A 25178-nucleotide genomic window follows, 5' to 3' on the forward strand; every position below is an offset into this window, starting at 1 on the left:
GATTTAACCTGTCTCATTGTCAGTGAATCTTTAAAGTAATAAAAACATATTAAATGCCATATTCTGCATGTCTCTGAGGTTTTTTGAAGACCGTAACTAACTATCCTAGCTTATCTTTCTATAGAGTCTTACCTATCTGCCGCACCTAAGATGCATATTCTTGTGATGAAAGTAGACTAGTGATTGACATGACCATGATTTGATCAGCTAACAGGTAACTTCTATAACTTATTTATCGTAAACAACGTGCAATAGCATTTTCTAAGTACTGGAAGTAAACCTTGTATTATAATTGAGTTATATGGGTAAAATACCTCAGATTATAGTAGAAATATTTATATATAATGTGTACCCAGGTAATCAAGTTTATTCTTTCTCGTCTCTGATAGGGTTGAAGACCAGGTAGCTTAGTTTTATAAGGAAGCTTAGTTGTTTAGGGGTTAAGATGTTTTTAGGTCTAGATAGATGTTTCAAGTTGATAATGACAAGATGGGATGGAGATTGATTTACACTCAGAATTTTAGACACACCAAGATAGGAAAGATGTTTTCTTCAAGGCTGTCAAATACAAATAGCCAAACCACTAAGAATGTAGCATTTATATAATTCTTGATTGTTTCATGGTTCTTCTTGCTACAGGTAGTTCATTGTATATGTGTAATAATATAAATGTATATGTAAAAAAATGAAAAATCAAGTAAAAATCTAAATATCCAGTCTTAGTGAAATCAAGCCACTGCTGAAAACATCCCACTAAAACAGAGTGTCAGTATAAAATTATCTTTGCTGGTGCTGGAGCAAATATATTTATTATGAATTATTTATAGTCAGGCACAGCAGTCCTATTGATAACAATATTTATACTGAATAAAATATCAAGTATCAAGTAATGTACTGCATTAAAATGATAATTTCTATTAATATTTTCTGCTAGATAATTATAATGTATTAAGGCATTAAAAAGGCCAGTTTGTGTATATGTGACTGGATATGTGCTTCTATATCTAATTTTATATTAAAATGTCATACTCAAGTATGAACATAAGTATAATTTATGGAAGTCAAAGTGACAAAGGATACCCCAGTAGTTAACAAAGATGACCTCAGTGTTTGAGGAGAAACTGGATGGAATAGAGAGGCTTTTGTTGTACATATTTCTTTATTTGGTTTCCTAAAACTACCTTTTATAATAGTAAGAAGTGAATAGGCAGTTATATTTGATAATGCTATAACAACGGGGTTAGCACATGATAGTGTGCTTGCTTTGAATGAATATGTTTCAAGTTTGACCTCCTCCAGCACTACAAAAAAAAAAAAAAAGGTAGTTAGCGAACTTCGTTTGTCACCTCCACCTCCCTGCACCGCCCCCCCATTGCCCCATTTACCAAACACTATTCTAGGAAAATTTAATATCACTGAGTTCCTAAAATAAGTGTATACCATGCTAATATTATTGTCTTTATTGTTGAGCATCAAGGATGGAGGCTCAGAGAGGTCAGCATCACCTGCCCAAGACTATAGCTTTCCTGGTAACAGACTAGAAAGTAAATCCAAATAGTCTGCTTCCAGTGATGTGTTCTAGCAAAAATCCAATCCATTACCAGTAAAAAAAAAGTACTGGATCAAGCATAGGCAAATGGTTTCGGAAAATTACCATTTTAAACACAGATTTGTTGTTTTGAGTCAAGGTTGCTCTGTGCTGCACAGACAAGAGCTTGCCACGCCCACTAGGAAGCCAGGCTTATGATGTATGTTTTCATTGCCAATTTATAGTCTTTAAGAAACTATTTTGTTTATATTTTAGCTTTTACAATGACTAGATGTCTTTTGTTAAATGCTGTCCACATTATAGACCTCTGCACATATGAATCAATGCAGAGAATCAACAATGTTTTGTCTTATACTGTGTCCCAGGAATTGCCAAGAACTATTCATTCCATTGTAATTTGAATTAACAACAAATAAAACTGGATAACATCAGAAACTTGACATGTTTAAAAGCATGAAATGTAGTGGTTTTGTTGTTGTTTACTCTTTTTTTCCTTTTTCTCTTTCTTTCTTTCTTTCAGATAAAGTGTGGCTATATATAGTCTAGAACTTACTATGTAGGCAAGTGTGTCCTAGTACTCACAGGTGACCTCCTGCCTGTGCCTAGGAATCATGCATTAAATGTCCTGCAGGCACACTGGCACTCCACTGAGGACCGGAGTGCGCTCCAGGAAGTGCCGAGCCATCAACTCCAGCTGCTCATACCCAGGCTGGCTGGGTGCTTATCTGGATGTTATTGGTCATTTTCCTTTGATAATGTCACTTACAAACGTTGTAACCTTTAATAGGCCCACACATTCACAGTCAACTTTTACCCACTTTCTTGCAAGTGTTCTATATTTAAGTCAATTACTTTGAACTTTTTCTGCTTTCTAAAAATAGTTACTACTGGTTAGGAAATTTACCTTTTAAATATAGTTTTGAACCCTTTCCAGGCCTTTATTATGGTACCATGCATGGTCTCTTATGTACCAATGAGGCCACTTGTAAACACACTGTTTGAGCTGTCTGAGGCCTGGTCAGCTACTCTCACTCAGGGAAGTCTGTGGGAAAGTAGACGGTCAGCGTGGAGCCGTCTTAGGCTTGGCAGTTCTCTCAGCCTTTTGCAATCTACTTCCAGGAGAGCAGAATGAAGCAGTACGCGGCTCCTTAACGGGGACTCAGAGGAGAAACCTTTCTTCCATTCACGTCGTCTAAAACCTTTCTTCCATTCACGTCGTCTCTGAGCCTCAGCTCCTTCTCCTAAGGCGCGCAGTCAAGCAGCCCAGTGCTCCTGTCCCACGTCTGAGCATCCGCAGCCTGTGCAGGTCCGAGGCCTGACCTCTGGCTTCTGGGAGGGGAGGCTGGACCTTCAGGAGGAGACATACACAACACTCAAGCTGGGAAGTCGCTCAGCAACAGCCTGCCTGCCCAGCATGCATGAAGCCCAGGTCTGATACCCAACGCCACCTAAGCCAGGTGTGATGGACATGCCAGCATCCCCAGCTCAGCTGGGACTACAACAAAGGCCAGTAGAGAAATGTAGTCAGGGACAATGGGGTCAGTGGGTAGAAAACTGCTGACAAGGCTGCCAGGGTGATGTCAGGGACGGGACACAGGGAATTTGGTCAGATACTGAGGGTAGAAGACCGTAACTGACCCATCAGGTTTCCTGCTGAAACTGAACTAAGCATGAAAAGCTAAGTTTACCTACACTTCAAGGTCAAAGCTAAGTTAGAAACAAGATTCAGATAATGGCTCAAGTTTGGTTAAAGGAGAGTCTTTGTTACAGATTATTATTTCTATAGCAGGGCAGGTTTCCATCCATTTTAAAGGGCAGGACCCTCCTATCTCGCTTGGCTGGCATGGAGCTCACTACACAGGCAAGGCTATCCTCAACCTCACAAGGTCCACTTGCCTCTACCTTCCAAGTACCAGAGCTAATATAAACATCTAAAGATGTTATAAAAACAAGCAAAATGGTTTAAAGAAATACTAAGTAAACAGAGTACAACAGGACATTGCTGACATGAGGCTGGCGGTACAGGAGTGGCTGTCCTCTTGGAGCTATCTCATCTAGCTAAGCCTCCTGTTAGGTGGGTAACGTTACAACGGAGTCCCTCAGAAGCAGGTCAGTTGTCACCAGGCCGATACCTCAAGCTTAGGCTGCTATAGCACAACTCGCGGTTATGAACAACGGCTTATTTTAGCTACTTTAGGAGCCTGCTATTAAGGCGAGGCCGGGCAGGCCCTGGTGGGAGCCCTGTGTGGTCACCGAGCTCCGCACGGGGGACGGCAGAGCAAAGGATAGACGCTCTGAGGTCACTAAATTTTATTCATGGAGTGCCACATTCACGACCTCACCTACCCATAATATACCGGTCTCTGACTCCAAATAGCATCAAAGCGGGGGGGCTGAGTCCCCAGAATCGGAATTTAGGTCTGCGGGATAAAAACCTTTGGTCCGCACCAGCTAGAAACTTTGCAGCTCTTGGTCCACCGAGGGTGAAAAGTTAGGCTGTCACCTTCCTGGATACCAGCATATCTTATCAGCAGGGCGCAGAACATCTAGGGCATTTTGTAAACCTATGCGCTGTCATTACTTCTCTGAGGCCGATTTTCTAAAGAAAACCACAAAGAACGATCCCATTCATGCCTGGTCTTCTTCGACTGTGGCGAACTGGGTGGGGGCAGTGCTGGAGAAGAGACTGGGTCTGTCTCAGGTGCAGTGAGTTGGGCTGTGTGTGGAAGCAGATCTCTGTCGCATCTTCAGATCTTTAGGTGGAGTAGACTACACTGTAATGGTTTACTGGAGCTGCTTTGTTTTCCTGCAACGTTTTGTCATCAGCCCTCGTACTTGAGTAAGGAAACACCAGTCCCGTACAGCACCAAAGCACCTCACTCACACTAGCAACACATCAGACAAAAACAAACAAACAAAAAACCCCTCAAAGCTGCGTGTGGGGTCCACGTCAAGGACCACGGAAGGCTTTAAGCCCGCGGTGTAACGGTGTCTAGTCCCGGGGTTCACACTGGGGATTCACTTCCAGCTCTTCACTAGTCCCCGCCTGGTATCTTGACTTAGTGTCTTTGGAGAGAAGCTGGAGGCCGGCTCTGGGGCATCTGACAAAAGTGCTTTGCGCAGCTAGATGCGAATTCCACTTGCCTAGAAGCTTAGCGCTAAAGCCATGAGCAGGGCTGACCCACATGCACACTGGCTTTCCTGTGCCGGGACAACCTTGTGAGACCTCTAGGAAGCTAGGAGAAGCGCGCCAAGAAGGCGGACGCTTGGAAGACGGTCACCCGCTCCGCACCAGCATCCGACGGGAGCTACCAACAAATAAAAGGGAAGGCCCTGCTCGGTGCGAACACAGGCCTCGCGCTCGGACCGCAGGCAGGCCCCAGCAGCGGGCTAGGTGAGCCAAGAAATCGGGGCCAAAAGGGGATGCATGCTCCCCCAAGTCAGCTTCATTCAAACCGGGAGGACCGCAGACCCCGCCTCCCGCTCAATCGCCGCGCGCTCCGGGTGTGAGCTCGCCCCGCGGGGAGCGGCTTTCAGCAGAGGGGGCGGTGGCAGAGGCGGCGCGGGCAGCCTGGCTCGGCCGATAGGCCCAGGCAAACAACACCCATCCCTTCCTCCCTCCCTCCCCCCTACCCCACCCGCGCGGGGTTCAACTCCCACTCGGCCCCGGCCACGCCCTGCTGCCACCGCCCCCTCGGGCAGCTCCAGGCTCCGCGGCCAGGCCGCGCTCGGGGTGGGGGGGACGGGGGCGGGTGAGGTGGGGGGGAAGGCGGTGCCTAGCTGCCACTGCGGCCTCCGCCAGGAAACTACAAGACCCGCGCAAACTACAAGACCCGAAAGCCTTTGCGGCAGAGGCCCGCCTGCCCCCTCCCACGACTCACTGCGCGTCAGCGACCTCACCCAATGAGAGCCGAGCCAGGGAAAAAGGGCGCCCGGGTCCGGATGCGCCTTCGCAAAGCCATGCTCGCGCCGCGGGGGCAGCCGGCCGTCCGGCCAGCGCCCTGGGCCGCGGGGAGCCCGGGCTTCCCCGCGCTCGCCCCGCTCCCCTCCTCTGAGTCCAGCCGCCCCCCGTCCTCCTCCCGCGGCCGCTCGCAGGACGCCGCGGCGCGCTTTTGAGTGGAGGGCGCCGGGAACTGGGTAGGGGGCGGGATATCCTGAGACGAGCAAGTTTGGCTGTACGGGAGGCCTAGCGCCCGACCGGGCCCAGCCGAGCGCCACCGAGCGCCGCGCGGGCCGGGAAGGCAGCAGCCCGGCGGCGGCGGGCACCGGCCGGCCGGAGGGGAGGAGACAGGGCGGCCCCCGGCGCCCCGGCTCCGGCGGGTCGGCGGCCAATCCGCTGGGGGAAGGGGTGGAGAGTCGGCGGCGCCGGCGGAGGCAGGCCGAGGGGGGTGGGGAGTCGCCGCGCTCGCGCCGCCCAGGCCCCGCCCCCCCGGCCCGCGCCGCGCGCCGCCGCTGTCAATCAAGGGCGAGCCAGCCGGGCTCGGGCGGAGAGAGGAGCTGCTACGCCACAGCCCAGCGGCGGCCATTCGCGGAAAAAGAGGCAGAGCCTGTGCCAGCTACAGCCTCCTCCGAGCCACCGCGGGCGGGCGGGCGGGCGGGCGGGCGGGCGGGACCGGCCTCTCCTCCCGCCTCGCCCCCACCCCCACCCCCACCCACCTCCATCCCAGTGTCTGTGAGAGGGTTTGTCCTGTTCATGCGGGATGAGCGGTACGTATTCTCCACCCCCCTCGGTCTCCTTCGCCGCCTCCCTTCGTCCCTCCCTCCCCAGACCCTGCTCGCTCCCCCCTCCCCCGGGGCCGCCGAGATGCTGGGAGGGGAGGAGGAGAGGGCGGGAGGGAACCAGGGGGAGGGAAGGAGGGCTGTGTTTTGTCTTAATGCCTGAGCTAGAACAACCTCCTTCTGGGTGTTGCTCTGGAGCCTATGGGTCGGGTTTCAAACCACGTTTTGTGAGAGCCCCCTCCTCCCTTCCCTCCTTCTCCCCACCCCCCTGCCGGTGTGCACGGATCGCGGGTTTATGGAGATTAATGTTCAGGAAGCGAGGGGGGGGGAAGAAGGGAGGAGAGCGAATAATAATAATGGTAATCCTAATAACCTGTTGTCGTGTGTGTTGGGTGGGGGGGTTGTTGCAGACCAGAAGAAGGAGGAGGAGGAGGAGGCGGCAGCGGCGGCGGCGATGGCTGCAGAAGGAGGGAAAACCTCTGAGCCAGAGAATAACAATAAAAAAACCAAAACCTCAGGCTCCCAGGTAAAGACGCTAAACGCTGAAAGGAAATTCAACACGAAGCCCTTAGGGAAGACAGGGAGCTGTGCCCTTTAAATACCCAGAAGTATAAAGCACAGAATAAAATCGTGTGTGTCCACTCAAAGCATCTTTCTGAGTGAGGAACTTGTATCGTAAATCCATGACGATTTCCCATAGCCGAGGCTGTAACGATGTTTAAAATTACATCAGGAACCCAGACTGTTAGGAAGCGGTGTCTATTTTCCCAAGGGCATTCTGAGTTTAGAAGAATAACACTTTTCTGAAAGTTTACCCTAAATTATCTTTTTATTTAAACTTCATGTAACAGGGCTTGCTCCCTTATTCATAGAGCTTCTATCACCTGCTTTTGTTCGTATTTCCTTTTTAATTCTGCTGCCTGTTGAGTGTGTTCTGATTAACTTAGAGCTCTCAAAATAAATAACCCCCTCCCGACTGCTGTCTTCCACTAAATCCGCCCACTTTTTTCCCCTCCCTCTCCTTTCCCCTCCCATTTTGGGTAGGACTCTCAGCCCTCTCCTCTGGCTTTACTGGCAGCTACTTGCAGCAAGATAGGGACTCCCGGCGAGACTCAGGCGACGACGGGGCAGCAGCAGATCATAATAGACCCGGGCCAAGGACTGGTGCAGCTTCAGAGCCCACCGCAGCAGCTGGAGCTGGTGACAACGCAGCTCGCTGGAAACGCTTGGCAACTTGTTGCCTCCACTCCTGCGTCAAAAGAAAATAGCGTTCCTCAGCCGGCTTCCAGTTCCTCCAGTTCTTCCGCCAGTAATAACGGGAGCTCATCCCCTACCACAGCCAGGCCGGGTAACCCCGCCGCCCCTAGTCAGTTTCAGGTCATCCAGGTCCAGAACCCAGGTGGTAGCGTGCAGTACCAGGTGATCCCCCAGCTGCAGGCCGTGGAAGGGCAGCAGATCCAAATCAGCCCAACGAGCGCTTCATCTCTCCAGGATTTGCAGGGTCAGATTCAGCTCATCTCTGCAGGTAACAATCAAGCTATCCTCACGGCTGCCAACAGGACAGCTTCCGGGAACATCCTTGCCCAAAACCTGGCCAATCAGACAGTCCCAGTACAAATTAGGCCTGGTGTTTCCATCCCATTGCAGTTGCAGACCCTTCCTGGTACTCCGGCTCAGGTTGTAACCACGCTGCCAATTAACATCGGAGGAGTGACATTAGCTTTGCCAGTAATAAACAACGTGACAGCCGGGGGAGGGGCCGCGCAGGGTGGCCAGCCTACTGCTACTACTGATAGCGGGACTTCCAATGGGAATCAGCTGGTCTCCACGCCCACCACCAGCGCTGCTTCTGCCAGTACTATGCCTGAGTCCCCTTCTTCCTCTACTACCTGCACAACCACTGCATCAACATCTCTGACGAGCAGCGACACGTTGGTGAGCTCAGCAGACACGGGCCAGTACGCAAGCACCTCGGCCAGTAGTTCCGAGCGCACCATTGAAGAGCCCCAGACACCTGCTGCTACTGAGCCCGAAGCCCAGAGCTCCGGCCAGCTTCAGTCCAACGGGATACAGAGCGCACAGGACCAGTCCAGTTCTCTTCAGCAGGTGCAGATTGTAGGCCAGCCCATCCTGCAGCAGATCCAGATCCAGCAGCCGCAGCAGCAGATTATCCAGGCCATCCCACCACAGTCGTTTCAGCTCCAGTCAGGGCAGACGGTTCAGACCATCCAGCAGCAGCCGCTGCAGAACGTTCAGCTTCAGGCAGTCAACCCGACTCAGGTGCTTATCAGGGCTCCAACTTTAACACCTTCAGGGCAGATCAGCTGGCAAACTGTCCAGGTCCAGAATATTCAGAGTCTTTCAAATTTGCAAGTTCAGAATTCTGGGTTATCCCAGCAGTTAACCATCACCCCAGTGTCTTCAAGTGGTGGCACAGCTCTTGCTCAGATTGCTCCCGTGGCTGTTGCTGGTGCCCCAATAACTTTGAACACTGCCCAGCTTGCATCAGTGCCTAACCTTCAGACGGTGAGCGTGGCCAACCTGGGTGCTGCGGGCGTTCAAGTTCAGGGAGTCCCAGTAACGATCACTAGTGTTGCAGGTAAGCTACATCTTTTCTTCTTAATCCGTTATTAGCAGGGATTAGTCATGGAGTTACTGCGTTGGGCGCCCTCCCTAGAGTTGATACAGCTCTGAGGTACACATATTGGAGTGCGATCAAAAGTAAACGGGACTAAAACACCAGCAGCCATATTTGTTACTTCTGTAGCTTTTAGCACTTGGTTTTCTGTGTTGAGATTGTTAAATAATTTAAATTATTTCATAAAGCATCATTTTCTGATTAGAGCATAATTGCAGAGATCATATCTGAGTACACTTGAACTTCTTGTGAAGATGAGCTCATCTCTTCTTGATGGAAAGTTGACTTAACTTGAATTGGTATATGGTTGTAAGTCTGTGGAAATGTTAATTCTGAGTGATAAGGCTTTTTAATTGGGCTTTCTTATGTTTCAGCATTTTGTCTGTGAGGTATTTTTGGTTTAGTGTACAGTAGTTTTAAACTAGATACAGTTGTAGTTAAGATAGAAATTTAAGTTGCAAATTGTTTCATTAAGTTTTATGACTGTCTTTTGCTACACTCAGGCTTGTGACTTTAATTGCTCTTGATATATAAAATTTAAGGAAAAGTCTTGTGGTCCTTGCGTTATCTGAACATGTTAGGTTGGTGAAAAGTAATTAAAAATGTAGGTAGTAAAATATCACTAACTTGAACTAATTGTGGCCATGTTGTTTTAAACCAGCTATAAAAGCAGTTGCTATTTCTTATGCATGTAATTAGATACATCTAAAGTACTTAAAAACCTAGTTCTGTTACGTAGTATAATCTTTTTGGGAAGAAGCAACCTTACTTTATGAATACTTTGACTTCATTGATTCTGAGTTATGGAAACTGGCAGTGATTTTAGTACTTTGATCTTTTCAGATTTTGTTAACTAAAAATTTCTATTTCAGTAATTGAATATAAGTATGCTTGTCCTTTTTCAATGACCTTTCTCAAAATAAGGTGCAGAAAAATTTAGGTGGTGCTCTTCTTCCACAGCTGATACAGCTGGTGTGTACTTGTAGAATTCAGTTATCCACAGAGACCAGCACTGCCCAGCACAGGTGTCCTACCCAGGATTAGCCACTAGCTAACGCAGTAACTGGGCACACAATTCATGAAAACAGCCTGACTCAGGAATTGAGGTGGTTTTTATTTATTTATTTATTTATTTATTTATTATGTATGCAGTGCTGTGCTGGCAGGGCAGAAGGGGCATCAGATCACACTATAGATGGTTGAGAGCCACCATGTGGTTGCTGGGAATTGAACTCAGGACCTTTGGAAGAGTAGCTGGTGCTCTTAACCTCTGAGCCATCTCTCCAGCCCCTCCAGGAATTGAATTTTAAGTTTTACTTAAGTAGCCACATTTAGCTGGTGGCTCTTAGGTTGATAGTGTAGATTGCCAGTATTTTGAGTGGAATTCTTCCCCTAAAATCTTTAGTATCCAAGGATGTAAGTGCCTGTTCTGTCCCAGCCCTGGCTCTGCGTACTTCCTGCTCATTCTAAACATGAGCACTAACTGGAGTATTTCAGAACAGCGTCAGGTTTTGGTGGTTTGAGTAACAGTTTGCATTGTCAAAGCAAAAATTATTTAATTTACATTTCATTTTGCCTGCTAAAAGATACTGAATTGTGGTTAATAGCATTGAGTAATTTGTAATCTAGGTTAAAAATGATCAGTTCTTCTGCTGTGTAATTAATATCTGGCAATCCAGAGGCTCCCTCTTACTAACTGTGAAGATAATTCACTATCCTGATGCCCCAACTCCTGGAATGTTGCATTGTAAATAATGTAAGATACAGCTGCTAGGAATAAAATTTGGGGGCAGAAGTAGAATAGTAAGAGAATTTGCCTTTTAGACTTTTCCAGGTGATTCCAAAACTCTACATAAAGTTTGGGAATCAAGAGTCTAATCAGCGGTGACCCAGAAGACAGAATGTGGAGGCAGGTGGGTGCCAAGCCAGGTCCTACGTGCCCAGGGTATGTTTTGCAGACAAATATGCCATTTTAGTTTTACTCTCATCACACCCCGTACCCCAGTGGCTACCCCAGTGCCGGACACTCCCATTAGATATGTTATTCCTATGTTTTCATGGGCAAAATTTTACTTAAGAGTTTACATAGTTTAGGAGATCTGCCTAAGTGCATAAGGAAAACTGCATATGAAGGATTGTTGAAACACAACTATTTAAAATTTTGTTGATACTTTAAAGGATTACTATAGTATAAAGAGTAGAAACAGATCCTGCCTCCTGTGTGAAGTGCAGTTAATCTAGGCTGAGCTGTTAGCAGCTTTATCCTTTTACCAACAGGCAGGTGCTTGGCAGAGTTCTAACAAGGTTTGGAATGTCGGAGCAATGCCCGAGAGTGGGTGCAGTGATTCTAATGAAATTACTCTGTTTTCATTAACTTCTTTTTTTTTTTTTTACATTTTAAATACACTAGAAGTGGAGCTCTAAGCACTTTCTTAACAAGAAGGAGAGAGAACACCTGCATGCACCCTTTATAAACGAGTCTTCATCTAAGAGTTAATACTTTGGGTCTCCAATTTCTGCTATCTCATGTTTTCCTTCCAAATGGTGGTGTCGAATTTATGGAAAAATATTTACTGTTAATATTCACAGGTTTAAAATGTTATTTTACTTTTAATTGATACATAATTCATGTACATAATTATGTGATATTTCAATACACTACTCAGTGTGTAATGGAAAGATCAGGGCACTTATGTCACCACCTCAGACATTTGCCATTTCTTTGTCTTGAGAACATTTAAATTTTGTTGGCTACTGAATTGCTGCCAGCCACAGCTATCCTACTATGCTTAGAAGCGCATTAGAGTTACTCCTGCCTTAGTCACTGTACGCACTTTTCCTCCTCCCCAACCGTCCCCTCATGCTGGTCCCCAGGGTTTCAGTCTCTACTTTTCAGACAGGGTTTCATACAGTCCAGGTTAGACGTCACACTCACTAAGCAGCTGATCCCAGCGTTGGGATTGCAGATGTGCACCTTCATGCGTGCTGTGCTACATCCCTGGACACTCTTTCTTTTTTTTAAAATAACGTTTTAATTTGTACATATAAGTGAAAATATGTTCATGAAAAAATTAGAGCTTGGAAAAATTGTTAATTGCCGGTGACAGAATAATGACTGGCCCAGGAACAAGACTTAGATTTTCTGTGGTCTGAGCTGATTTTACCTTCTCAGGAAGTAGAGGAGGTCACCATGATGTGGACAGAACGGGGAACCGTGCAGGGCGATTGGATGAGCCCAGAGTTTGAAGCTGGAGCGCTTCACAATTTGTGACATGACATCTTTTCCCCCCTTGGTAATATATTCAGAAAAATATCTTTATTTGCTCTGGTCTTGTCTGGAAATCCTGATTTCTAGGCTAAGCATCTAACATTTAATTAGTTAGGAGTGTAGTCATAATCAAATACTTGGACCCTCTACATACTTTGTTTTCTTGTTGGGAAGAAGAATTTGATGGGTAACAACTGGGTTTATGAACCTTTATTTGAGCCGGGTGTGGTGGCTTGCGCCTTTATTCACAGCAGGGGCGGCCGAGCTCTTGAGTTGTGTTTAAACTAAGTGAAACAGACGTGTTCCCAGTAGTCTCTCAACGCCCTCTGCTCTCCAGGAATTACATCTCTTTATACATGAGAGCTAGTGGGGCCTCTTGGTTTCTGTCGTAGTAATTAACCCGGAGTGTCCACACTCACACGTAGGCCTTCTGCTTGCTTAGGTAGCTGCTGGTCGGTTTCAGAGAAATTAAATTCTTATGCTAGTTTTCCCATAGAGGAGGTTGAGACTTGAGGAGATGTTGCTGGCAGCTCAAGAACTTGTCTCTTATATAATTCCTTTACTTGTACAGGGAATTAGAGTTGAAAATCTGGGCATACAGTCTGAAGCTAGGAATGGAAGAACCAGTTCTTAATGTCTTTAAAACGGGAGCCAGAGAACGGAAAGCTTTCGTTTAATTTAAATTTAACTTAGTGGAATGAACTTTTTAACATCTACCTTTTCTTCTCTGTTACTCAAAGTAGAAAATTGGTTTGACATTTAACCCAGATACTGTTTTTCTTTGTTGCATATGCTGTATTGGTTTGGATTTCCCTTTCTAAGCATCTGAAAACCACACCTGTGTCTGTGATCCTCACCCCTGTGCTTGGCTATCTCCTCTCAGATGACTCAGTTATTTCTGCTACTTTTTCAGTAACGTCTTCTAATACTCAGTCAATAGATTGAACTTCATTATAAGTTTAGGTTCTGAACTACCAGCTTGACTTTAGCCTTCAGAAGCGTTTTTCATTTTTTATTTTTTTCATGGAAGATTAAAAAGTATTCCCTGTAAGCCGCATTATGCCAGCCTGACTCAGGCTAGAGTCATTTGAGAGGAGGTCCCTTCCACTGAGATGCTGCCTCCACAGGATTAGGCTACCGGCAGGCCTGTGGGACACGCTCTCAGCGGGGGGTGTGGGAGGGCTCAGCCCACTGTGGTGCTGGGTTCCATAAGAGGCAGCTTAGGAAGCCATGAAGAGCAAACTGGTAGCAGCACTCCTCTCGGGCCACTGCGTCGCCTCTTGCTTTTAAGTTCCTGGAGTGTGAGTTCATGCCTTCCCTCCATGGACTGTGACTCGATACAGAAGCCAAATAACCCTTTTTCCCCCCAAGTTGTTTGGTCATGGTGTTTCATCACAGCAACACTGACCCTAACTAAGACGACATCTATTGTGTGGAATTGAAGGACAGAGGCACAAAGAGCATTTCTCACTTCCTTTTCTTATTGTTTGTTTGTTTTGTCCTTTTTTATTTCTTTTTAAATGGCAGGGTCTCCCTGTGTAACTCAGGCTGGCCTCATACTTACTTTAAGGCCAGATGGGTCTTGAACTTGTGATCCAACTTTCAGGAGTGCGGAGATTCAAGTGTTCCTGGCTGTTTATCAGTTTCTAATTTAGAGAGTATATAAGTGATACTTAAGGAATATTAGGACAAGCATTAAGACAAATTGAGAAGAAAATAGAAAAGGAAGCTTGATTGGGAAGGAAGCTTGGTAAGATGCTGTGGGAGAATCTTGCAGAAATAACAGATTTCCCAAGAGATGGCTTTTTACTTGGAAAAGATGTTGGAGATTATAGCCTACAGCTGTGACCTTTTCATATTGCTGTGAAAGTTTATTTTTAAAGGCATTTTATTTTACTGTTTTAAGTGAAGCTAGAAACATGGGTCAGCTTCTCCATTAGGTAGGTGGGGATGGCTCTCTGAGGATTGGCAGTATGGAGGGAGCCTGACCTCAGGCCACACACGAGTTGTGCTTTTCTGATCCTCCAGGTACATAATGTGTGCCATCTTTACTGCTGGTGAATGAGGAACTTGAACATGGCGACTGAAACCTTAATGAAAGTGAAGTTACTAAGACAGCTTAAAACATACTCAAAGCTGGGTGTGGTGGTGCGCGGGTGATCCCAGCACTCAGGAGGCTGAGGCAGGCAGATGCCTGTGAGTTTGAGGCCAGCCAGGGTTGTCACACAGTGAAATCCTGTCTCAAAAAACCAAGTGTGTGTGTGTGTGTGTGTGTGTGCGTGTGTGTGTGCGCGCGCGCTTTATCTCTCCCCAGCTGCCCCCCTCCCCCCCTTCCTCCTCAGTTCTCTTCCCTTAGTCCTAATTGGAAATGAAGAAATGAATGATGTGTACCTTGTGGCAGGGCACATCATCTTGACTTCCACTCAGGGTTAGGGTTGTTTTTCCACTTTATTTCTAGTTTACCCAAATCTTTTATTACCATGTGAGAAAATAAAACCAGAGTTAGGATTTAGAGAATTAGAATTATCCTACTTGTCTCCTTATAGGTAGATTGTACCTACCTCATCTGGATATTCAGTGCTAGCATATTAAATATAATATTATTGAAGAAACAGCTCTCTTGGTCTGTTGTTACTGAACTTAATGGTATTACCTAGGTGCTATTATTTTTCTCATCTTGAAAGACTTAAGTTCAAGTGGACATGGTATCTTATGCGGATTATCTCAACATTCAGGAAAGCTTGGGCAGGAGGGTTGCCACCGGCTTTAGGCCAGCTTAGCCTACATAATTAATTTCACCCCCACCTTGGACTACAAAGAGACCCTATCTCAAAAAATAAATAAAAATAAAAAGTTTGTATCTGATGATATTAGTAAATTCTGTGTATGACCCTCAGGCTAAAGAATTTTATTTTCTCTGAAACAGTAGCTAGAAATGGATGGAGAAAATAAAAAAGGCAAAAAGATCTTGCTCTGTAGCCTTGCTGGCCTTGAGCTCACTGGAAACTCCAGGCTGACTGGCAGGCCGTGGATGTGGACATGTGTGGCCTATGGAGGGAGAAGGCAAGCGCTTACTACTGTGTTCATCCTGCCTCCTGCCTCACTGAGCTTTAGTTTCTTTAGGAAAGAATGGGAGAGTCATGATTTACTGTCATGCTTGGTTCCAGTCCTGCTACATAAAAGTGGTAAGCGCCTGCGGGGATAAGGCCACTGAAGAAGCTGCCTTTATGTCACACACTTTCCCTTAGGCAGTGAGTTTCTCTCCTGCCTTACCAGTTGTCCTAGGTACATAAACCCTGACGTCAGCGTGTGTCTCTGCTTCGCTAGCATCATGCTTAGTGTCAGGCATTCTTAGTGTCTGCAGTTTACAAGTTGAGCTTACGGTGGAGGTTTCAAGCAGCCACATGGACTGTGTCAGTGGTATCTTTTTGTTTTATGTGTTTGGAGATAGAGTCATGCAACCCAGTTGCTGTCCTGCGACTGGCTATGTAGTGGAAGGCGGCCTTGCAGGCTCTGGGTCCTGCCCTCTGGGTCCTGGCAGGAGAAGTGAGGCAGGAAAGGCTGTGAGTGCTGTGACAGCCGACTCTAGGGAGGCAGCTTCAGTGAGACAGCTCTTGTAATTGGGGGAAACAAAGGCCACTCAAACCCTTGGAGGGTGGGGAGGGGCTTTGAGGTGAGTGTACACCATTGGCTGGGTCAGGGCGCTGGGGATGCCTCATTTGCATAAGGAGGAATTCCGGGTTCTGCAGGACATGGCCTTATTAAGAGGAGAGGAAGTTTCACTGGCTACCAGGCCCCCTGACCTCCTCTGCAAGGCTATGTGTACTGGGAAAGGAAACCCAGGGCAGGGGGGGTTGCGGCCCTACCCTACCCATCTCAGGATGGGATTTTTGGGTTTTGGGCCTTGGCCCTATCCCACTCCCGCTCTGGGCTTGCTTCCCCCAGTCCCACGGCTCTCGGGTCCCATAGAAAGTGTTATTAAACTTGTTAAACTTACATTTAAAGGTTTTGTTTATGAGGAGGGAGCATAGCACATGTGGGGACCAGAGGGCAGTTTGTGGGAGTCAGTTCTCCGCTATCATGGGGGTCACAGGACTAGAACTCAGGTCATTAGGCTTAGTGGCAAGCACTGGCCTTACATTCTTGATCCTCATGCCTCATGCGCCCTCAGGTGCTGGGAATACAGGTGTACAATAGCTTACTAAGAACTACAGTGTAGTTTGATTTTGGCATTTCTGGTCACAGCTTCTCAGAGACTCATAGCTGTATACACAATTGGATGGAAAAATTTATTGGCTATCTACCTTAATAGCAATGTCTCATGCTTTGGTATGAGATTCTCTCCTTGATACAGTGTGACTCTACCCCCATTGCCCTTTTAAGTGCTGGGCTGAAGGAATTCACAAATGAAAAAAGGCTGAGCGATGGTGCCAGTATGATGGGAGATAGAATTGAGATTCAGATGCTTTTAATTGCTGGGTAGATGGGTAAAGCAGATAAGATGCTGCACTTAGAGCAGGGCCAGCTGTGCACCTACAGGGTGAAGACCCCAAGACTCTGGCAGTAGGACCAGTGCACATGGAACTCAGCGGCTTCTGTGGTTCCTTGTGCGGCTGCACTGCTCTGTGCAGTGCTGGGCAGCACATTGTAATTGAGATGGTGCTCATGGCCAGGATCCTGGGGTGAAGAGTAGGAAATACTTAATATTAGTGATCATCAGAGTCAAGGTTTTTTCCGTTAAATAGAAACAAGAGAAGATACTGTGATTCTGTCTTCAGTGTTTGAAGTGGAACTAGTTCTGTTCTGTTTTGACCCTTGGAAGCAAAGTGTGTTTGTGTAACATATTTACAAAGGAGAGGAGGGGCAGGAAGGCGACAGAGCTCTACAGTAAGGGGATGGTGCCTTTCTTAGGCAGTTGGCTTTTCTCAGTGTGTCAGAGACTGTAGACTGTGGAAGAATTGCTCATTCTGTGTAGAACGTCTGGCTGCATCTGACTCTAAAACCTAAGAGCATGGGTGTTTGAATCTCTGGTCCTGTACTGGGTGTGTCTGGCATATGGTTGAAACTTCCTCTGCATTAGGGATGCAGGGCAGGAAGTAGAAAATGCTCTGCTCCGCTGGTCAGAGATGTGGCTTATTGTTAGTTACTGCAGATACAGGTAACATGACTAAGAATTAAAACTTAGATTGTGCTTGTATGTGCCCTTCATTAATGGTTCCATTAGCTGCTACTGCGCAAACTTGCCAAATAGTGATAGACATTCATTCTTCTTCATAATGTTACACAGATGAGACCGGATAACATGTTATAGTTAAAACTATGTAGGTGGTAACATGGTGAAGTCTCTGGAATGCCACTCACCAGAAGAATGTAGTCAAATGGGGAATAGTCAAGTGCGGAGACACTATTTTGTCAGTATTTTTATATTTTTGAGTTATATATCTTAAGTGAAATTTGTAAAAACAGATGAGAAAGCTTTGGTAAAGTACAACCAAGGATTTAGGGACGGGTGTGCCTGAAAGCCCAGCAGAAGCCCTGTGGTTCCCTGTAGCAAGAAGTAAACGTCTGCTCTGTTCGTACTTAGCCCTGACCCTGAAAGTATTCACCTTTCTTTAAAGGACAGACGGCTGAGGACATGGTATAGCTGTGTGGGCCGGCAACTGCCTGTTTGTACTTTTAAGTATGAGAGCTCAGAGGCAGGTGAGATTGGGGACTTTGATGTCTGTAGGTAAGAGAGGACTTTAAACAGGCCTCAATGATTGGACTGCAAAGTGGACTTTGAGCCTTTGGAGTGGAGAAGTGAAGAGGAAATCTTGAGTGAAGCTGATGAACTTGGGAGAGAAGCATAATGCTCTCACAGGGAGCTTTATAGCTAACACACAAGTGTGTGGGCTCTCTGTGTGCTCTGTAGAAACACAGGCCTGCTGTAGAATAGCTTCAGAGTACACGCGGAAGTCATTAGAGATGCTGGTGTTTCAAGTTATACTTAGTGGAGTATTTCTCTAGTGGAAAACCTGGAGCTTTTCTACTAGAATGTCGGGTAGTGCGTTCTGTAATCCCAGAGTTTAGGTGGCAGGCTGAGCTAGGATCACAGGTACAAACAAGAAACAAGCAAAAAGTATGGCAGAGAAATCAGGAGCCCAGCTGAAAGATGCTGCCGTCCTTCTAACTTAGTCGACAGGTCACGGTGGTTGAGACGAGGAAGCGTCACTGTGTAAAATGCTGTTGGTATGAGAGAAATAGTAAGAATTAGATCGAAACCTCAGCTGTTCTTTACACTTCAGTGGTTCTACAAGGTAATGGACACCGAGAGGCTAAAGCCGAAGGGGCTGTGGGTCCCCCTCCCCCTCCTCCTCCTGTCCCCTCTTCCCCCGTCCCCCTCCCCCCTGGCCCCTTCCCCTCCACCCCCTCCCCCCTGCCCCCTCCCCACACAACACAGGAGACGGTTTCCTGCCTTGTAAGAACTTAGTTTTTACAGTGAAGCTTGGTTGTTTAGGGGTTAAGTTGTTTTTAGGTCTAGATAGAAGTTTTAAGTTGATAATGACAAGATGTGATGGAGATTGATTTACATTCAGAATTTTAGACACACCAAGATAGGAAAGATGTTTTTCTTCAAGGCTGTCAAATACAAATAGCCAAAACACTAAGAATGTAACATTTATATAATTCCTGATTGTGTCATGGTTATTCTTGCTATAGGTAGTTTATTGTATGTATGTGGAATAATATAAATGTATATGTAAAAATAAATATAAAAAACTAAGTCTTTATATTTAAAAATCTTTTTTAATTTAAATAACTTAATAATCAAAGGCATTTGATACTTTAGTTAGCAGAATATTTTCTTGTGGTCACTTGCATCTTAGACCAGTTAGAACATAATGTACATGTGCTTTAAGTTGAAATTGCAAATTTTATTTACACACATGTGTAATTAGAATACCGTGTGGTACTTGGCTCTAAAAATAATGAATGAAGGCTCTGGAAACCCATGAGGTAGAAGACTCAGCCCACTTACGCATATAGTTTGAGTAGAGTGGCTTTTGTGAAGAGGGGCACAACTGAAAAATAAGCCTGCCAGGCCAGGCGGACGTCCACTGTGTGTGTGTGTGCGTGTGTGTGTGTGTGTGTGTGTGTGTGTGTGTGTGTGTGTATGTGTATGTGTGTGTGTGTGTATGTGTATGTGTGCGTGTGTGTGTGTGCATGGGTTGGTTGGTTGGTTGGTTGGTTTTGAGACTGAGTCTCACTGTATGTATCCTTAGCTGTTGTGGAACTTACCATGTGGACTAGGCTGGCCTTGAAATCCGAGATCCCCCTGCCTCTGGCTGTTGAGTGCTGGCCTTAAAGGCCTGAACCACCACACCTGGATAAAATTTAGACATGGATCAAGGAATAATAATATATTTAGGATAGACTTAGAAATTTCATGAAGGTTGTAGTTGTGTCACATACATACATACATACATACATTCATACATACATGTAATATACCAGTAAGTGTTGTTTTTATTATCTATTATCTTGATACTGAAGAGAAAGTACACAGGTGGAGAGCTTTAATTCTGTAGGAGAATGTAGTCCTTGGAACAGAAGGCATGAGAGCATATGACCAGGATAGAGTAGTGCTTAATAAAAGGGACAGAGACATACATATGATTTATCTGTTTTGGCAATTTTTCAGGTGATGGGACTTTTAGGAGAAATGGAAAACATTGCTCTGTCCCTCCGAAATTATAGATCCCTTGTAATTTAGCCAGTCAGAGGGGCTCTGCAGAGTTCTGTAAATGCTGAGCCCAGTCACCACAGCATTCTGTTTACAGAAGCTGAGCTGCTTATGCACAAGAGTGTAGGAGCCAGATAGCGATGCGTGCTGTGGTCAGTGGCCACTGTGCCTGGCATGGGCTGCAGGGGCTGGGACCTGTTAGGCTAGATGATGAGACCTATTCAGGGAACTGAAGAAGAGGACAGAGGGAAGGCTTACATGAGTGTAATTCTAAGTAGTAACTGGATTGGTTGAGGAGTCAAGTGATTTATAAGTCTGATGGGCTTTCCTAACTAAGTCTGTATATGAACCAATTTCAGATATAAACAGTTGGCATTCTATAAATGATGACAGTATGTTTGTGATTTTATTATTATGAAGTTAAAGCACTCTGTTATCTCTAGAATTTCTCTCATTTGTCTTCATTAGAATGTTACTGTGTTTTGATTTTAAATGATAGGGCAAGTAGATGGTTTTTAGTGAGCCCTCGGTAAACTTACTCATTGTCTGTATTCCTCACTGTACACCAGTGACTTCCGATAGACACACGGCATCAATTCTGAACAGCTTGATGTATCCCTCATAAGGCTGAGTCCCATGGGACTGAACTCCCACTTTATGGATGTCCCTAATGGGGAAGGAAATCTCAGTTTTCTTTCAGGAATAAAGTACTAAGAGGGCTCCCTTTTGCTGATTTATATTTTGCCTGACATTTACTGCGTGTTTATAGTGCCGCTCTTGATACAGTCACTCATTGAACCTGCAGAGCACAGTGGAGGCTAAATCTCGCTGCCATCCCTCCTCTCAGGTGTGAAAGCCAAAGTCTGGAGTCGGGTTACCTGCTCAAGGCCGCACTGTAATGCCTGACCCAGAATCTCAGCTCCGTGGCTCACAAGTCTAGTTTTCTTAGCATTGACTGTGTCTTTGTGTGCCCCCTGTATATGACAGTGTTTGCTTCCTGTGGTCATTTCTAGAACTAGCTCATTGCCTTTCCTGTGCCATCTGCTGAAGGACTCTTGCTGGCCATCTCACAGTCCTGTGGAGAAGGTGGTGCTGGGCCTTCACAAGACAGCAGAGCAGTCAGACAGGTCCGCACGGCGGAGGCTGTACAGAGAGGACGTTAGCAAGTGGGGAGCCTCACAGGGCTGGAGGGAACCAGCCTCTGCAGTTACGCAGCACCACTTCACACATGTCACTGTAACTGAGACTCTGGTCTAGTCACGGAGACACGTGTCCCTGGGTCTTTAGCAGAGGGTTCTTTTCGCCCTGTGTGGTCAGAATTAGAAGACAAGACACATTTCATAACTCCGAAATCCTGTTTTGATTGGAAATTTCAGGCTAGTAAGAATATGTTCTTGCCTACATGCACCCCAGAACTTTGAGTAAATTTTAAAAATCATTCTAAAAACATTACAAGAATATAAGTGAAATGAGTTTTACATTTCATTTTCATTAATAGTTGCATAACACCCCCCAATGAACATGCTTTACAGTTGTAACACCCTCTGTTAGAAGGAAATTACATTTAAAATGACTGTAAGATCATGGAATGCATGTCTTTGAGGTGAGCGGTCGCATGAGTCCTCTTTTGTGATACTAGCTCAGTTAACAGGGATGATGTTCTTACAGTAAACAAGCTGTGTTTAGTGTCTGCCACTGTATATGAAGCGCCATGGCTGGGACAGGAGAAGCAGCTCTGCACTCACCACGCCTGTCTTCTGTTCTACATAAGCTTTGTTTAATTCCCCCTTAGCTTATCTATAGGAATTTTCTGTTTTGTTCTCTTTTACAGTGTTGGGAATAAAGCCCAGAGTCTCAAACATAGTAGACAAGCGTTCTAATACTGACACCTATTACAGGCCCAGGTGTCATTATGTCACTGGGGGGGGGGGGTGCAGCGTGTGCATGTGACGAGTGTGTGCATGTGGGTGTGTGGAGAGAGGGTAAATTTAATGTGCATGTTTTATTTTGGTTATTTCTGGCTCTGTGTATATGCCTACATACATTTATGATACCTTAGCTCATTAAAAATCCTGATGAAAATTTTGAGATCGTATTATATGCTTCTTTAAACTTCCTTATCCCAACTTTATAATTAAAAATATCAGCCCAATTCATGATATTCATTAAAAATCAGCTCACCAACCACATGGTAGTGGTACACGCCTTTAATCTCAGCAGTTGGGAGGCAGAGGCAGGCAGATCTCTGTGGGTTTGAAGCCAGCCTGGTCTACGGAGCAAGTTCTAGGACAGCCAGGGCCACACAGAGACCCTGTCTCAAAAGCAAAACAAACAAAAGTCAAAAAAGCAGCTCACTTCTTTACATTCCCAGCCTTACCTCAAAACTACAAAGAAAGCTTGATTATTGAAACCCAGGTGCTCAAATGGCTTTCAGTGATTTTAATTAGTTCATTGGCAGCTGTCTGCAGTGATGACTAATTCACAAACTGAGGGGCACACATTTCATTCATAATCAGTTTATGATGGACAGAGGTACTGATAAGTGTAGGAAATTAATTCTCAGCTGAGTAGTGGGTTGTCTCCGCCGTAAACAGCTGTGTGCCTGTGGGGATGGGCCGCCTGCCCTTTTGAGATAGGGTTTCCTGTAGCCCAGGCTGGCCTCAAGGCCCCAGTCTTCCTCTCTCCAGCGTATGCCACCACCCACCTGGCTATTTGGTTTGCTTTTGTCCAAATTAATACTATATGTGATTTGTAAATTTAAATAGTGGAGAAATTTCATGCAAGTGTTAAAATAACTGTAATTTAAAGTATAGACATATTAAGTTGAACTTAATTTTAGGAGGTCAAGAGTAAAACTTGGGGAATTTTTCATTCACTAATATTGCTAGTTTTAAAACTGACTACTTTCTGAAGTAAACTCTGAATGAGGTCTATCAGTATTTCAACAGATTGCAAGATTTTTTTTTTCTTTTGCCAAATCTCATGAGTCTGATGTTGCTCTCCTCTGAAGAGAGAGTATCCAGGCTTGAGTCATTACTGTGGACTCACAGACTGTTTTAGGAACTGGTTCATTTCCTAGCATCCTTGTAAATATGTACACACCCAGCCTGAGGGACAGCAAAGGTGAGGGTAGGGCCCTAACCCTGGACATTCCGATGGCCATGTGGCTCTCATCTCACCTCCAAAGCCTTCGACATCAGATACATCAAAGGTGCCTGTTCAGTGTCAGCTGATCTTTTTATTTTGGGTAGGGTCTCACTACATGCCTTTGAACAGAGGTAATTTATCTGACATGCTCTGTAGCCTTTACAGAAGCCAGTCCCTGATTTCGAGGAGTTTAAGGTCGTTCTTGCTGTCTCTGTTTTTAGTAGCTGTCTTGTCCTCCCTGCCTTATTGCCTTAGCTTGACTACTAAGAAACTTGCCACATGGTTTTTGTAAAATCTAGAAGTTTAAAAGCACAGGTCTTAGCTGGATCTTGGTCCTTACTTTAAAAGGAGAAAGCTTTTTACTTCCTATACTAGCAGGTGAAGACTGCTATGGCTGATTTATGGTCCAGGTGTTCTCATGAGAGCAGGGTGCTGTCTTTGTTTGCTAGAACTTCCTAACTTTCCATTAGAGGTAGAAAAACAAGGAGAGTTACAGAGTGCAGTACTAGATTGTAGGTGTACTTCAGCAAGAAAATGCGTCTTGAAATGCTGATTACATTAAAGTCAATCAGCAGTTGCTTGAATAGCATGACTCCTGTAAGACTACTTTCAAAATGAAATAGTGATAAAATATCGAGGTTTTAATTTAAAACTTTTTAGTTATAACTTTTTGCTAATTCCTAATTGACAGACAAAATAGCTTATATTCACCATATACAACATGAAGTTTTGAAGTATTTGTATATTGTGGTGTGGTTAAATATATGATTGCTAATTAGAAAATGGATTATTACCCCATTTGTGGTGAGCATGCTTAATACTCAATCTGTAATAGCTGTAATAGCAGTTTTAAATGTTACATTTGCTTGAATTTAATTTTGTAGGTTAATCCAAATTTATAGAGATAATTTTAAAACTATAATTAACAATGATTACTGAGAAATAAATTTTTATATGTATCAAAGGTTATGTGAGGTCTAGCACACTGCTGTTATAGAAACTTGAAGGAAAACCCTCTCAGCCATTTGGAAGTGCTGCTGGTGAAGGATTGGTGTTGAATGGGTTATTAAGCATCTCATGCTCTTTCATTAGGTTATTCCCGCTTGTTGCAGTAAGATCATTGAGCAGGCTTTGGGAATAAATAATTTTATTTCTATGCAATCTGTAGATAAGTTAAGCAGAAGGGATGTTAGTGTTAGTGAAAACAGCAGTGGACAGCACCTAAACTCTGTCCCTTATTTTGCGAGTTGAAGTCTGGCCTATGGAGGTATCTACTGTGTTCCTTGACTCTCCTTATAAACAACTGTCAAATATAGATTACATCCACGTAAGTTTTTCTGAGGAGTCAATAAGTAGTATATGTGAAAATGTTCTGTAAGTGCCAGAGCACTAAGTAGCTGTCTTGTCACTGTTATGTTTGACTTTCCTCTTCTGAATTAATGTGTGTATATTTAGTATTTTCCATCTTATTTCCTGTTATGTGGTCACTTACATCTATAACTATAGTGAGGATATATAGTAGGCATTAAGAATATATTTCTTACTTGCCTTAGATAGGCATACTAAGTGTTATCTTTCATGTTTGCTGATGTTTTGCTGTCTGTGGCCTTCCTGGCCATGGAATGGCTGGCCTGCTGTAGTTACTCAGTTTGTGGAGGTGGGAGCTACTCTGCCACTTTGATTTCCACTACAACGCTTCGGGACCCCAACCATTTTCTTCCTTATGTTTGTACGTATGTGTGGAGGCCTGAGCTTCAACTTCAGAAGGTAATTCTCAGGAGCCTTCTGCCTGTTTAAAGGTTCATTTGCCTTTATTTTATATGTTACGTGCATGTGTGTGTACAGCGTGTGCAGTGTCTGCTGCCTGCGGACCCAGAAGAGGATCCTGAGACCCTGAGACCCCTGTTGCTGGAGTTGTGACAGCTAGGAACTGCTGTGTGGGTGCTGGGAGCGGAACCCAAGTCTTGTGCAAGTTCAGCAAGTGTTCTTAGGGTTAAGCGGTCTCTGCAGCCCCCCTGTGTGTGCATCTGTGCAATGGGTGTCTGCATTTGTGCAGGTGTGTGTAGATGGCAGAGCCGGATGGTGGTGTCCTGCTTGTGTCACTCCGCTTATTCCACTGAAGCTGACTCTGACT

At 45.3% G+C, this 25178-nt stretch overlaps 2 protein-coding genes across 5 annotated transcripts in view; one reads left to right on the top strand and one right to left on the bottom strand.

Moving 5' to 3' along the window:
- Positions 1-2750: 2750 nt before the first annotated feature.
- LOC311604235 (uncharacterized protein) lies at positions 2751-6176 on the bottom strand. 4 transcript variants are annotated; one of them, XR_014781411.1, is made up of 3 exons: positions 5450-6176; positions 3985-4148; positions 2751-2897 (listed from the first exon to the last, which is right to left on the bottom strand). XR_014781411.1 is itself a non-coding variant. In XM_084793866.1 (2 exons), the coding sequence occupies exons 1-2, from the start codon at positions 6073-6075 to the stop codon at positions 2804-2806; spliced, it is 720 nt and encodes a 239-aa protein (XP_084649992.1). In that variant the 5' UTR covers positions 6076-6176; the 3' UTR covers positions 2751-2803. The 4 variants fall into 4 exon arrangements, 2 of the variants coding, with proteins under 2 accessions (XP_084649992.1, XP_084649993.1); XR_014781412.1 differs by having other exon boundaries at positions 3896-4148; XM_084793866.1 differs by lacking the exon at positions 3985-4148.
- SP4 (Sp4 transcription factor) overlaps positions 6171-25178 on the top strand; it is a 51150-nt gene continuing 32142 nt past the window's right edge. Inside the window, exons 1-3 of the mRNA XM_084793865.1 lie at positions 6171-6256; positions 6679-6794; positions 7313-8867. Coding sequence (XP_084649991.1) covers positions 6250-6256; positions 6679-6794; positions 7313-8867 — 1678 coding nt within the window. The 5' untranslated portion in view covers positions 6171-6249. The remainder of the gene's footprint in view (positions 6257-6678; positions 6795-7312; positions 8868-25178) is intronic.

The sequence above is a fragment of the Acomys minous genome (genome assembly GCF_964271855.1).
Source record: "Acomys minous genome assembly, chromosome: 8".
NCBI classification, from domain to species: domain Eukaryota; kingdom Metazoa; phylum Chordata; class Mammalia; order Rodentia; family Muridae; genus Acomys; species Acomys minous.

Bases quoted from the DNA above. Each gene is read 5' to 3' on its own strand.
- LOC311604235 (XM_084793866.1), bottom strand. From the start codon at position 6,075: ATGGCCGCCGCTGGGCTGTGGCGTAGCAGCTCCTCTCTCCGCCCGAGC. The intron at 2,898-5,449 runs GTGAGGTCGCTG...CTCCTCCTGAAG, and splicing joins CCTGGCTCGGCTCTCATTGG to GTCCAGCCTCCCCTCCCAGA.